General features: G+C 41.8%; 1 protein-coding gene across 2 annotated transcripts; it reads left to right on the forward strand.

Annotated features, from left to right (window-relative positions):
- The first annotated feature begins 1,972 nt into the window (after positions 1 to 1,972).
- Positions 1,973 to 11,978, forward strand: nradd (neurotrophin receptor associated death domain). 2 transcript variants are annotated; one of them, XM_040031132.1, is made up of 6 exons: positions 1,973 to 2,101; positions 6,298 to 6,430; positions 6,535 to 6,888; positions 7,728 to 7,932; positions 8,061 to 8,203; positions 10,427 to 11,978. In XM_040031132.1, the coding sequence occupies exons 1-6, from the start codon at positions 1,988 to 1,990 to the stop codon at positions 10,735 to 10,737; spliced, it is 1,260 nt and encodes a 419-aa protein (XP_039887066.1). In that variant the 5' UTR covers positions 1,973 to 1,987; the 3' UTR covers positions 10,738 to 11,978. The 2 variants fall into 2 exon arrangements, with proteins under 2 accessions (XP_039887066.1, XP_039887067.1); XM_040031133.1 differs by having other exon boundaries at positions 2,010 to 2,459.
- Positions 11,979 to 12,100: the final 122 nt, after the last annotated feature.

Genomic DNA, 12,100 nt, shown 5'->3' on the forward strand with positions numbered 1-12,100 from the left:
GTAAAACTGACCTGTGGACCTCCAGTCAAATACAAACCACAGCACAGTGAATAAGGGAAGTGTAGTAGGAGGGTGCAGTTGCTCTGATGTGGTCCCTCTGACAATGGAGGGAGGGATTAACACCTCGCTCCCAGTTGCTGCCAGCATCTCCGTCTGACCTCTCCAGACCTGAGGGCAGGCGGAGGGGATTGATTTCATGATATGCTGCAATTTTGGTGTTGTTCAAGATGTTCCTGCCAAGAACCACAACAACTCTCAAATAGTCCTCGCTCAAACGACCTCAGATCCCATCCCCCGCGTCCTCCTCCTCTTCTTTTTTTTCCTCCACTGGTCCATTTCACCTTGGCCTGTGGAGAAAAACTTCATTTTCTTTCCTTTTTATAGCTTCATTATCATTCCCAGTCATGTATAACTACAAACAAACTCTGATAAGCAGTTTGTGCTCCTACAGCCAGATAATGCAGACAAGTGAAGGGGGAAGACACTGATGAAGACTGTTTATTTTTCTGATTTATAATAAAACTTGCTTTGAAGGATGGTTACTGAATCCTAAAAAAAAACAAAACAAAACTTTTTTTCTTTAGTTCCAGTAAGATAATCTTATTGGAACCTGTTCCCCATAAAAATAAACTTTTAGGCTTGTTTTCATAGTGAGGCAGATTTGTCTGCTGTAACTACAAACTCATTTATATTATTTTTTTTTTTTAAATCAGTCTTGAAATAAACTTTATTTTTCTTCGTATTGCGTTATTTAACAATGCATGTATTTTTAAGAGCGCTTATTTGATTCACACTCTCATAGTGCCTCAATTAAAAACTCATAGAAGATAAAAATCTACTTGATTTTGCAGGGCAATAGTAGCTCTACGTTGTGGTGGTTTACACATTCACCTAACAAACGAAAGTTCCTTGGTTGAAGGAGACGCAGATCCCGAAGTTTGAGTCAGGCAGGGCATCCGGCGTAATTTCTTTTTTTAAAACTTAAACAAACATGCAGCCGAAAGTAGATTTAATAGGGTGAAAAAAGAAAAGAAAAGACGTGTTTAAAATATAGACTTAAAACTAAAAAAGAATTCCTCAGGCAGATTGAGGTTTTTGCAGTGCGGAGACTTTGTCAGTTGTTATGAATGAACGCAAAGGAGATCCCTGCTTGTCTCAAATATTTTTTTGGCATTTTATCAGAGGAGGAACATCCTCAGTCTCCTCTTATCTCTCGGCAGGCTTTGAAGTGCAAGTAGTATTGTGTCTGAGAGATCTTTCCATTTGTTTGCCTCTGAAGTCTCCGGGCCCCCTGCGATGCGCTCTCTAGAATTTACAAGGTGTGTAATTTAGCCTGGATTGGTTTTCTAATCTTTTGAATTACTTGAGATCAAACATGTACTTCTTCTTAAGGGCGCTTGTTTGATTCGCATGCCCTCTTTTGTTTCTGATAACAACTGATCACAGCTCTTTGCGAGCATCCCTGTAGGGCCTAACGCAGTAAAACGTGATCGGTAAAGTCCTGCTTTTACGCATTTTTCACTAGGATTACTCAGCTTCAGATAAAAAAAAATGTATCCAACAATGCAACACATTTCATATCTGCATGTAAAGTCTTATTTTGTTGGCTAACTGACAAAAAGAGCAGACAGATAAATGCAGGAGAGGCAATAATTACAATAAAATTTTGGAAAAAATTAATAAATATCAGTACAAACTATCCGAACAGTCTAGTCTATAAACTAATACCTTTATCCCATTTATTAACGCGACTGTTTATGTATTAATGTCCCATTATTGTGTTTAATACTGGAAACTTTGGGGCTGCTCTTTTTAAGCTAGTGCACTGAGCCTGTAGACTAATACACGTAACATTAGATACATAACATTGACACACCGTCGATAACAATGACGGTTGCCTTTACTTTTCTCCCTTCCTGTATCGTCTGTACTTGTTACCGAGCTCCGGGATGCAGCCAATCACGAAGCCGCACTGAAAGCCGAGTAGATGGGAGGAGAAAAGGCTCCTGAGAACTCGCAGCAGATTCATCTGTTGCAAAGCTGCAGGAGTGTGGCAGTTGGTGCATCTCGTGAGCTGAGACAGAAGAAACTTTGTTTTAAGGTAACATTGAGGAATGCACTGACACAGACGCATCGGGCTGCAGCGCTACGCGGAGAAGACCGAAGGATTATACACATTTTAAAACTGCTTCCTCACGCGTAAAAACCCTCATCTGGTTACTGGACTATGACCGAATTCTCCTTTCTGTGGAACCAGCGCGTTTTAGGACAAGTTGGTGTATTTAACTAGACTCGGGGAACTTGAGTTTTTGGCATTTTTCATGCCATTGTTGGAGGCTGCAGAGTGAAAACACTGTTCTGTGGACGATTTTGAGACGCCCCTGTGTGTCGAAGCCAAAGAGGATTTTGGAGCTGAAGACATGAAACCGTTTGTCGTATGCGCATTTCTGCTGTTAAAAGTAAGCTACAGTTTATTACACGCTTTACCACCACATGAGCTAAAGTCAGATTTTCACTTTGACGTGTTTTCTAAGGCGTTTCTTACTTATTCCACACTCGTGGCTTTACATCAGGGGTCTGTTTAAACTTGAGTAAACTTAATCCAGCTCAGTTTTCACCATTGCTCCCAAAGGAAATCTGTTTCACAACACAGAACCGTACTTCGTCAGGGCTGTCACACGACACATGTTGGTGAATATAAGCGTCAGAGGTGATAATAGAGTAAAATTAGTGCGTCTTTGAAAGGCTCTCTTGACAAAACTGGAATCGAACCGTGGTAAACATATTTCTCAGATGCACATGCTAAGACGAAGCCTACTGAAGACCTCCTTGGCACTATTTCTTCCTCTTCTTGTGTGTGTGTTTTTGTTTTTTTGTTTTTTTTATTGCAATCTCATTGTTTTCCCACGAAACTTCGCATTTTAAGCCCATCGCACCGGCTACAATGAACCAAACACATAAAACAGGAACAAAACCCAGGAGCACACCATTTATCAAGATTAAGCAGCCACATTAAAATAAATGGTGTATGATTTAAAGACAGATTATAGTTTCGGTGGTGTTTGATAGCATGCCATTAAGCCAGGATCAGGGTGCAAAGAAAGCCTCTACCTCACAGTTGCAGACAATAATTTGACACTCATCTACCTGAAAAAGCCCATGGGGCTTGTAGTCCTGTCTAGACATGCTTTTTAAGAGTCAGAGCACTTTTGTTAGATCAAAGTGGTTAGATAAGGCTTTAGTTCTAAAAAAGATAGGTATCTCTTTATAATTATAATATCAGTAGGATTAATTTGTGGAATTTAAGATGCTTTTCATTTGGGAAAAACACAAAAGGAATCTTTTGTTTCCAAAAATAATTGTTTCATTAGTCACTATATGATTCAGTGTGGAAGTTGGGTGTTTTTCTACTACCTTAACTCTTTCTACAACACATTTTCCATTTAGTTTACTGTACGCGTTGATACATTTGTTACTAGTGGTAGTTCCTGGTGAAAATGTGGCCTAGTCTATTACTACTGCTGGGGTCTGGATATCCGGAGCAAGGCAATTATCATCATTTTCTCCCAGTTTGTGGTGTGTGTGTGTGTGTGTGTGTATGCAAGGGGGTAGTTTAGTGTGTTCCCACCCTAATTTGAATTTCCACAGAGTAGGCAGACTTCAGGATCATTTAGTACTTTTAATTACCTCATTTACTTTGGTGAGAGTTGAAAACCGTTAGATGAATAGTTGGTGTATCTGCGCGCGCTGTCTCGTTTGATTTAGGATCACGGTTGTGGTGGAACCCTGTGTCCTTTAATTTGTCCCTCATGCTGCCTGCATACTGCACCAATAGCAGGAATGGGCGCAGATGTGCTGCTCAGACAGGTTTCCCCTCTCAGCCTGGGCTGACTCTGCTGAAAGACCTCTCACTGTTGTTGCCACAGCCGGATTGTGAAATATCATGGGTCAGCATCTTCACAAGCGAAGAGCAATCTTTTCATGTTTATTTTCACACAGATTAGATTAACAGTGGAAACTCACATCTGCAGGCTTTAAAAGGGAGCTCATTTCAGAAAATGTTTCAGGCATAGAGGCGGCTGAAATGAATTGTGCGCATGTGTGTTTGTGTGTGAGATCCCCGATGACTGAGTGACTCCAGCAGCCGTGGAGTTGAGAGCCCTATTGAAAGCTGTGCTCCTCGGTGGTCCGTCTGTTCTCACTGGGGAATCCCTTTAGATTGCAGCTTCTTACCTTGATGGAAAAAGCAACTGCAGCTTGGTTCCCCTCAGACTTTATATCCCCCCAGTACAACAGATAAGACCCAGAGGACTCTGAGGGAAATTAAACTTTGCTTGAAAAGTGAACATAATGACAAGGTATGACGTTGTAGCCACACAAGCTGTAGCAAGATGATTAACAAGAGCCAATAATTAAACGGAATCAAGTTATATACATGTTTAGAAAGCAAAGCGTTTCAATTTATGTGGCACGAAACTAAAAATAACAGTTTTTGCCTTCTGAGTTTACAAGCAACAAATAATTTAGAAGATGTTTTTTCTGTTATTATGTCTACTTTCTAGACTTAAACAGGAAACTCATCATTGTCCTGTAAAAGTATAATTTACTCCTCTTAGTACTTAAAGTTCAATTTACCCCTAAGGAGTACTATTTAATTTACATTGAGTAGATATTTATTCCTGTAAGGAGTAGATGTCAGTTCCCGCTGGTTTCCAGTGTGGCATGAATGAAATCTTTCATTGTATACTGGAGACCAATGGGTTAAGCGCCAAGCATTTGCCGGCGCCTGCTCTCTGTACAGTTGGCCCCCCAGCCAAGTTTAATGAGTTACACCAACCAGACCCACACCAAGCGTTATAAAATGCTACAAATTCAAGCTCGAGGTCAACCCCCCCCCCCATCCCCCCCACACACACACACCAAAAAAATGCCAAAAAACAAAACAGAGCCACTGTCACTAAATATTTACCAAAGGATAGATTAAGAGGCCAAAAGGTTATTAAGCACTTCATCAGTCACATGGAGAGGGCAAACCAGGGTTACCAGGATACCTCTGTGCTACAAGTTATTGTGGTTATGACGCCAACTCAGATATCCTGATTCCTCCCTGCTGGATCCTACCACCCCAGTCTCCTAAATGCCTCTGTTCTGGGTTGTGTGGCTGGTGTTCAGATATCATCAGGCTCCTCTGTAAGCTGTGCGGTCAAACTGGCTGTTGTTTTTGGAACGAGTCGAGCACAGTTTCAAAGCCGATTCCCCTGTATTATCAGCACGGAACATTTTGGGTTTCGCGACTGGAGTCGCACCACTGTGTGTGTGTGTGTGTGTGTGTGTGTGTGTGTGTGTGTGTGTGTGTCCGTGCGTGAGTGTGTGTTTTTTATCTGGGGGGCTTTTGTTGGAGGCTACAGGTTCACACATGTCTCCTGAGTGTCTTGGCAGACTTCAGAAACAAAGAGAGACATCATTGAGGTTGTTTAGCTGTTACTTTTTTCCTTTGCAGGAGGTTAGTTGTTAGACATCTGTTTGCTCTTGTCAGGCCCCAGGCGGAGTAGGTCAATCTCCCTTAAATATGTGTGCATGTTTAAGATGCCGTTGCATAGAGCCTGGAGAAGGGCGTGTTAGTGAAATACTGACCTTCACAGACACACCTGCGGGGCTTTGTGACTTCAAAGCGCTCCTCTTACCCAAACGGACACTCTCATGCTGAGCAGCCTTGGTTAACTGACACTCTTGCCTGGGGCCATCTCCTTTATTCCCAGTCACCGCCACAACCAGTATAGTTAATTCACACAGAGAGCGCTCATTCACACAGAATTTAGAATGAGTGGAGAGGCAGAAACTCAGATGTTTTCTTTTTTCTTTTACTTCTTTCACGCTCCTTTTCTGGTTGTTTTACTTCCCCCTTTATGTTTCATTCTTTTCAATGACCTAAAGCCATGTGATTAAATCCAGCAACTCCTGTCAGGCACCCTCGCTCCCTGCACAAGCTGTTAGGAATGTCTGATCTATTCGTCATGTCATAACTCAAGCTGGGACCTCCATTACCCACTTGCAGATAAGGATTAAGAGCACTTATGGGTGAAAACCAAGGCAGATCGAAAGATAAAAACAAGGCGGGTTTGGGGTGTGTGTGTGTGTGTGTGGGGGGGGCATTTACAGTTTATCTTCTTTGCTGCTTCTTTAATCGTGCAGTCCTATAACTTTATATCCAAAAATGGCCCAAACGTATGATTTGTTGCCTTAAAAAAAAACCAGTAGGGGTATCTTATTTTTCTTACTGTGTCACTTTTGCTGTAGGTTACTCTTGGAAATGCCTGTGCCAGTGGTAAGTTCACTGAATCAGGGGAGTGTTGCAGTCTGTGCCCTCCTGGGTTTGAAGTGAAGGTAGAATGTGGGAAAAAGGACACCACATGTGCACCGTGCCCAGAGGGTAAGCACTTATAATCTAATGTTACTACTCTGATTCAGCATGTTTCAAGTGCTTCATCATTTTCTTCACCCAGTTTGATGCAGAGTTTGTAATCTTTCCCATAGGCAGATTTTCCTCATCTGAAGACCTTGGCTCTTGCCTTCCATGTGCTAGGTGTCCACACAGTATTCCCACTTTCTCTCCATGCTCTGCCACTCAAAACACACAGTGTGAATGTGACAATGGCTTCTTCTTTTTGAGCTCGTACAGCTTGTGCGCACCTTGCTCCACATGCAATCGCGGCGAGGGGGTTGTACGGCAGTGTGGCTCTATGGGAGACACTGTGTGCGCCACCTGCGGCCCTGGAACCTTCTCGGAGGCGGTTCGTCCCACAGGTCCCTGTCAGCCTTGCGCTCGGTGCTCTGAAAATGAGGTGGAGATCCGGTCCTGCCTGCCCCAATCTGACACACTCTGCATGGGTGAGCTTTATCAAAGATTTAGACTCAGTAAATAAAATGCATAAAGGGAAAGAAAAACTCCCTTTTAACAAGAATAAACCAAGAACCATGAATAATCATGGGGGAGGCTTTTATCAGCTGTAAAAGTTATTAAAATAAATTCTATTAAAAATAAATTATCCAGTGGGTTGATTGGGGTCTTGATTTTATAACTGGCTGATAATCGGAAAATACAGAATAGTGAGAGCTTTATCCTTTAAAGATCTGATGCAGGCAATAGTGCATAAAAAAGATGAAAGAGAGAGCTGAAGGGAAGGGGGAGACAAGCAGCGGAAGAGTCTCTGAAAAAATGAGGACATGTGGTCAACATCTGCATCTACACTTCACTTTGTAACACTGTGAGTTGGGAAACATGAGTTGTGAAAAAGAGCCCACTTAAGTGCTGTAGTCCAATTGATATGAGCTTGACAGGTCTTTAGGTTAACTGTCTCAAAAACCTGAAGGTCAAGCGAGGCTGCTGACCCTGACAGCAAGTCTGCTCGCTCCCAAATGGCTACACCCGCTCTCCAGGAGTTAGGTCATCTGTGCACACCGTGGGTCCATAAGTCATGACTCTTTGACCCCTCGTGGGTCAGCACAGTACGATATACTGTTTGATCCCAAAATAGGCAGACGGCAGGAGGGAGAATCAGGCTGGAAACGGGGGCAATGAAAGGTCTGAAAACCTCAGGGGAGTGGGATAGCTGAGGCTATCATTACATCTGGTCCTAATTTATGGTGTGCAAATGTGTTCTGACGTGCAAAATGTGCACATGCAATGCTCCTCACTGTGGCGCATGTCCATCTCCTAATCTTCACAGAGAAGAAGCTGCACATTCTCTCTCGCCCCAGTCAAACCGATGCTCCTCGGTGGCCCGGCGTAACGGAGGACGGGAAGACCAGTCCTGCTCCTGGAACGACTGATTTAACCACACAGGAAGAGAGCGGCAACAGCAACATTCTTGTATATGTGTCTGTTCTGGCTGCTGTGGTGCTGGGTTTGCTTATTTATGTGGCTTATAAATGGTAGGTTTTCGCTGAAGAAGGGTCCTTATTTTGAAATGTGCATAAGAATCTGTACATATTCCCCCAGTGATTAAAAATAGGACCTAATGGGTAATTAACTATCATTGTTTTTACTGTGGTCTTCACAGCTGGAGGTCATGCAAACAGAAGAAGGCGCTCTCTAAGGCCCGTGCAGCAGAGTTGGGAACATCTCCAGAAGGAGAGAAGCTTCAGAGCGACAGTGGTGTATTTCTGGATTCTTACAGCCTACAGGACAACCAGCCCAGCAAAGGTATGATAGCCACAGACGCTATGAAACTAAATTAAACTGATTTCAAATGATTCAAGCTTTCTAAAAATGCTGCTAAAACATCTAGCAGCTCCCCGAGAGCAGTGGATACAAAAAAAAACCAACCTTTCCACCCATCGCGGGTTTTTGGGATGTCAATATAAATAATTTCAGAGCTTTTTCCATCTTTAATATGACGAATAACCTCTGCAATTCAAATGAGAAGCAAACTGCTTAATGTGTAGTGTGTTTGTATAAGAGTGCACACCCTCATATAACTGAGGATTAACCAAAATCAACCGATTTTGTTAAACTAATCTGGTCACGGCAAAAAGGGCCACTGAGAGTTTACAAATTTTCAAATTGCTGAAAGGTATCAGTCAGGAGAAGGGTACAACAGAATTCCCAAGGTATTAAATATACCATTGAGCACAATGGAGACAGTCATCAACGAGTGGAAATAATATGGCACAACAGTGACTTTATCAAGAACTGGACACCCCTCAAAAAATGATGAAGAGATAACAAGAAAGCTGTTCAGGGAGGCTGCCAAGGAGGCCTGTAGAGACATTAAAGGAGCTGCAGGAAGTTCTGGCAAGATCTGGTTGTGTACTGCATGTGACAACAATCTTCATATTCTTCATATGTCTGTGCTATGTGGTAGGGTGGCAAAACAGAAGCCTTTTCTTGCAGAGAAAAATACCCAAGCCTTGCTAGTTTTCCAGAACAAAATACATCCGGTCTTCCTAAAAGCATGTGGGAAAATGACAAGACTGGACTTTTTTGCCGTAATTCCAAAAGTTGCTATGCACACCACCAAAAGAGCACAATAGCTACGCTGAAGCATGGCAGCAGCAGCATCATGCTTCAGCTGGAATGTCATCTTTCATCACAACAATGACCCGTAGCATACATCCAGATCAACAAAAGAGTTACTTCAGCAGGGGAAGATTAAAATTTTGGACGTGCCCGAAATCTATAAACACACCAGGAAATCTGTGGGCGGACGTGAAGACAGCTGTGCACAGGAGACAACGCGAGGGAGGGTGAAGACATGTCACGCTGATAGAGTTCTACCTAAAAAGACTAGATGGTGTTTTAAAATACGAAGTCACTGAAGCAAAGTATTAGGTTAAGGGTGTACATATTTATGCAACCAGGTTGACAGTTTTAAAGTTTTTAAGTAACAATAACAATGCTTGACTTTAATGATGAGAAGAAGGCCAAAGGGTAATGTTTATTGTTGTTTTTCCCACGCTTTTGGAATTTTAGTTCATTCCTCGTGACCAAACACTTTCAGCTCATGCTGCTTTCTTTATAAGTATTTTCAGTGCCTCTAAATGAGAAGGACAAGTGAGGACATTTCAGGAACCAGTCCTAACTTGGAAATACGCCGAGGAATGATTTCTTGGTGGAAAGTCGAGCAATTACAGTTTATCCACTCAGCGCATTGTGTTATTCTTTTAAATGACGTGGTGCCTCAGACAATCCAAGACATCAGTCATATGTTATTATCTCAGCTGTTGTTTTTAAACATCTGATTCTTCTCGGCGAAACCTTTCTTCCATGCCCAGGGACGTTTGCTGCTTTACCGATGAGTTTTTAAAGTTATGCATGATGCCGCCTGCCGTGTCTCTTGGAAGTTGACGTTCCTTGAAAATCCCTTTTAAATCACATGTGTGTTTGGTCTAACCTCCTCTGTTTTTGAGACAACTCCATGAGCTTTGCCGCGTTTATTGGTTAGCTTGGAAACTTCCACAGGAGGAATTTCATTTTCAAGTTCATCCATTATTACTATTTTATTATAATAAAATGCAACTGTATTTTGCAGGGGTTAATTTAAGAAAAGCGATATTTGATTGGGGTCAAATATATATGAAAGCAAGTTCAAAAAGTTATATTATAACCATACATGGCTTGTCTGCAGACTGATGTCTGGCAGACAAGCCATGTATTGCATTGTGGCTTTCAGAAACTAACACTAAAACTAAACAAAGTCTCTTTGTTTGGATGAAATCTCTGTATCACCTTTAAGTTTTCAGTGTTTTCCACAACAACTGTAAACTTCCTAATTTTGCAATAATTAACTTGGTATTTCTAAAAGGACACAGTTATTCTAGCGCCCATGTTTGTGGTATTTTTTTATAGCTTTTGATAATATACTGTAAGCACTGCTACTGCTTTTCGGACAGATGTGGTAACTTTGGTTGGATTTTGTTTTCACAGGTAACATGAGAGACAAGCAGGACAGCCGTCTTTACACGAACCTACCTCCACAAAGACAGGAAGAGGTGGAGCGCCTCCTGCAAGAAGGAAGCGGCCGAGGCTGGAGGCACCTTGGCGCGGCGCTGGGTTATGAGCCTGAACAGCTGGATCTGTTCGAGCGGGGAGAGGCCCCGGCCCACACACTCCTCTCTAACTGGGCCCAGAAAGAAGGCTCCACTCTGGGACTGCTGTGCTCTGCAGTGGCCCGCATCGAGAGGCCCGACATAGTAACAGCTCTTAACTGTCCCGTGCAGGGGGTGTCTGTGGTCTGACAACTTCTCGACCCTACGTGTGAAATTCAGAGACTCGGGTGAAAAACTCTGACATGATGAGAGGTACTCTGATATCACCACCTCTGCCACTGATGGGTTTTTTAATCGTTTTTTTTTTTTGTTTTTTTTTTACCTTCTGAACCTTTACTCCAGTTTATGTCACCATTTGATTGTACATTGCTCTAACTGCATGACTGATTCTCCTGTTAATGTGTCCTATCAACACATAAGCAGGATGCTAACGGTATAAAATGTTGTATATCTCATCACTGCAACTGATGCTACCAGTGAGAGAACAACCTGATCATCTGGGATGATGTGGAAAGATCTCCTCTCACACAACAATAAGAGCATTTACAGTGTTGTTTATACGCGCACACTACTATTTCTTGTAAATATTTAGTTAGTGGCAGGAAGCGAAATAACATGTTTACATGTTGCATGAGTTTTATTATTCAGAGACATCATAAATTAGATCCATCCCCATGTAAAAAAAACTCCAAATATATATTCACATATATGTATCCCGCCCCACGTTGTTGTACAAATGCACACAGGTTACGTCATCATGTTTTTAGTATGGCTAGCCTTTTTGTTATGACTCACAACTGAAGCAACCACTATGGTACAGCTGATTTTGGCATGTTTTTTGCCTGTCCAGTATGATGTGGCTTTTCCTAATGGGGATCATTTGTGCGGGTTTAATGGGCATGTGGTCTGATTTCTTCAGGAGAACGCCAAGGTCATATCTCTGTAATTGTCGCCATTATTGCTTGTAGTTTATATTTTTTATAAGAACACTTTTATCTTGTATGTAGATGGGAACTGCTCACTAGATTGTTTGTTAAAAGTTATTGCCTATTCTGTTGGGGTTTTTTTTTTTAATCTTTTTTTTTTTTTTTTCTGCTGCAGCCACAAAGTAGCTGTGGTCATTTACACTGAGGAAATATCAAGCACCGTCAGATCTAACCAGAGACCGCGAGAAAAGAAGCATTCTGCTAAACAACTTTCTTAGCGCTTTCTGAAAGTCATCATTTAATTGTAAACGCTTTAAATGTTAAGGGGTTGGTAAAGTCCTGGATTAAAGTGGAAATTTGTCAAGATGCAGATGGAATTTTCCATTTTAAAATGTAGAAAAAGTTCTCAACATTAATCCTTGTGTTCAGCTTGACACCTTGTTTTTGTATTTATTTTAACACCACTTCAAGTCAGAAAGTAAATAAAACCTATGAGATATCTGTGGTGGCTTAGTTGTCATTTAACAAATACACTTACAGCCACTTTGTTAGGTATAACTGTTTAGTAAGTAAGTTTAGTGAAAAAGTATCTAATCAGCCAATTTCAGAAAATGCTGATTTGCTGG

Source organism: Simochromis diagramma, unplaced genomic scaffold (assembly GCF_900408965.1).
Source record: "Simochromis diagramma unplaced genomic scaffold, fSimDia1.1 OVJJ01000361.1, whole genome shotgun sequence".
NCBI lineage: Eukaryota > Metazoa > Chordata > Actinopteri > Cichliformes > Cichlidae > Simochromis > Simochromis diagramma.

Bases quoted from the DNA above. Each gene is read 5' to 3' on its own strand.
- nradd (XM_040031132.1), top strand. From the start codon at position 1,988: ATGGGAGGAGAAAAGGCTCCTGAGAACTCGCAGCAGATTCATCTGTTG. The intron at 2,102-6,297 runs GTAACATTGAGG...CTTTTGCTGTAG, and splicing joins AGAAGAAACTTTGTTTTAAG to GTTACTCTTGGAAATGCCTG. The intron at 6,889-7,727 runs GTGAGCTTTATC...TAATCTTCACAG, and splicing joins ATCTGACACACTCTGCATGG to AGAAGAAGCTGCACATTCTC.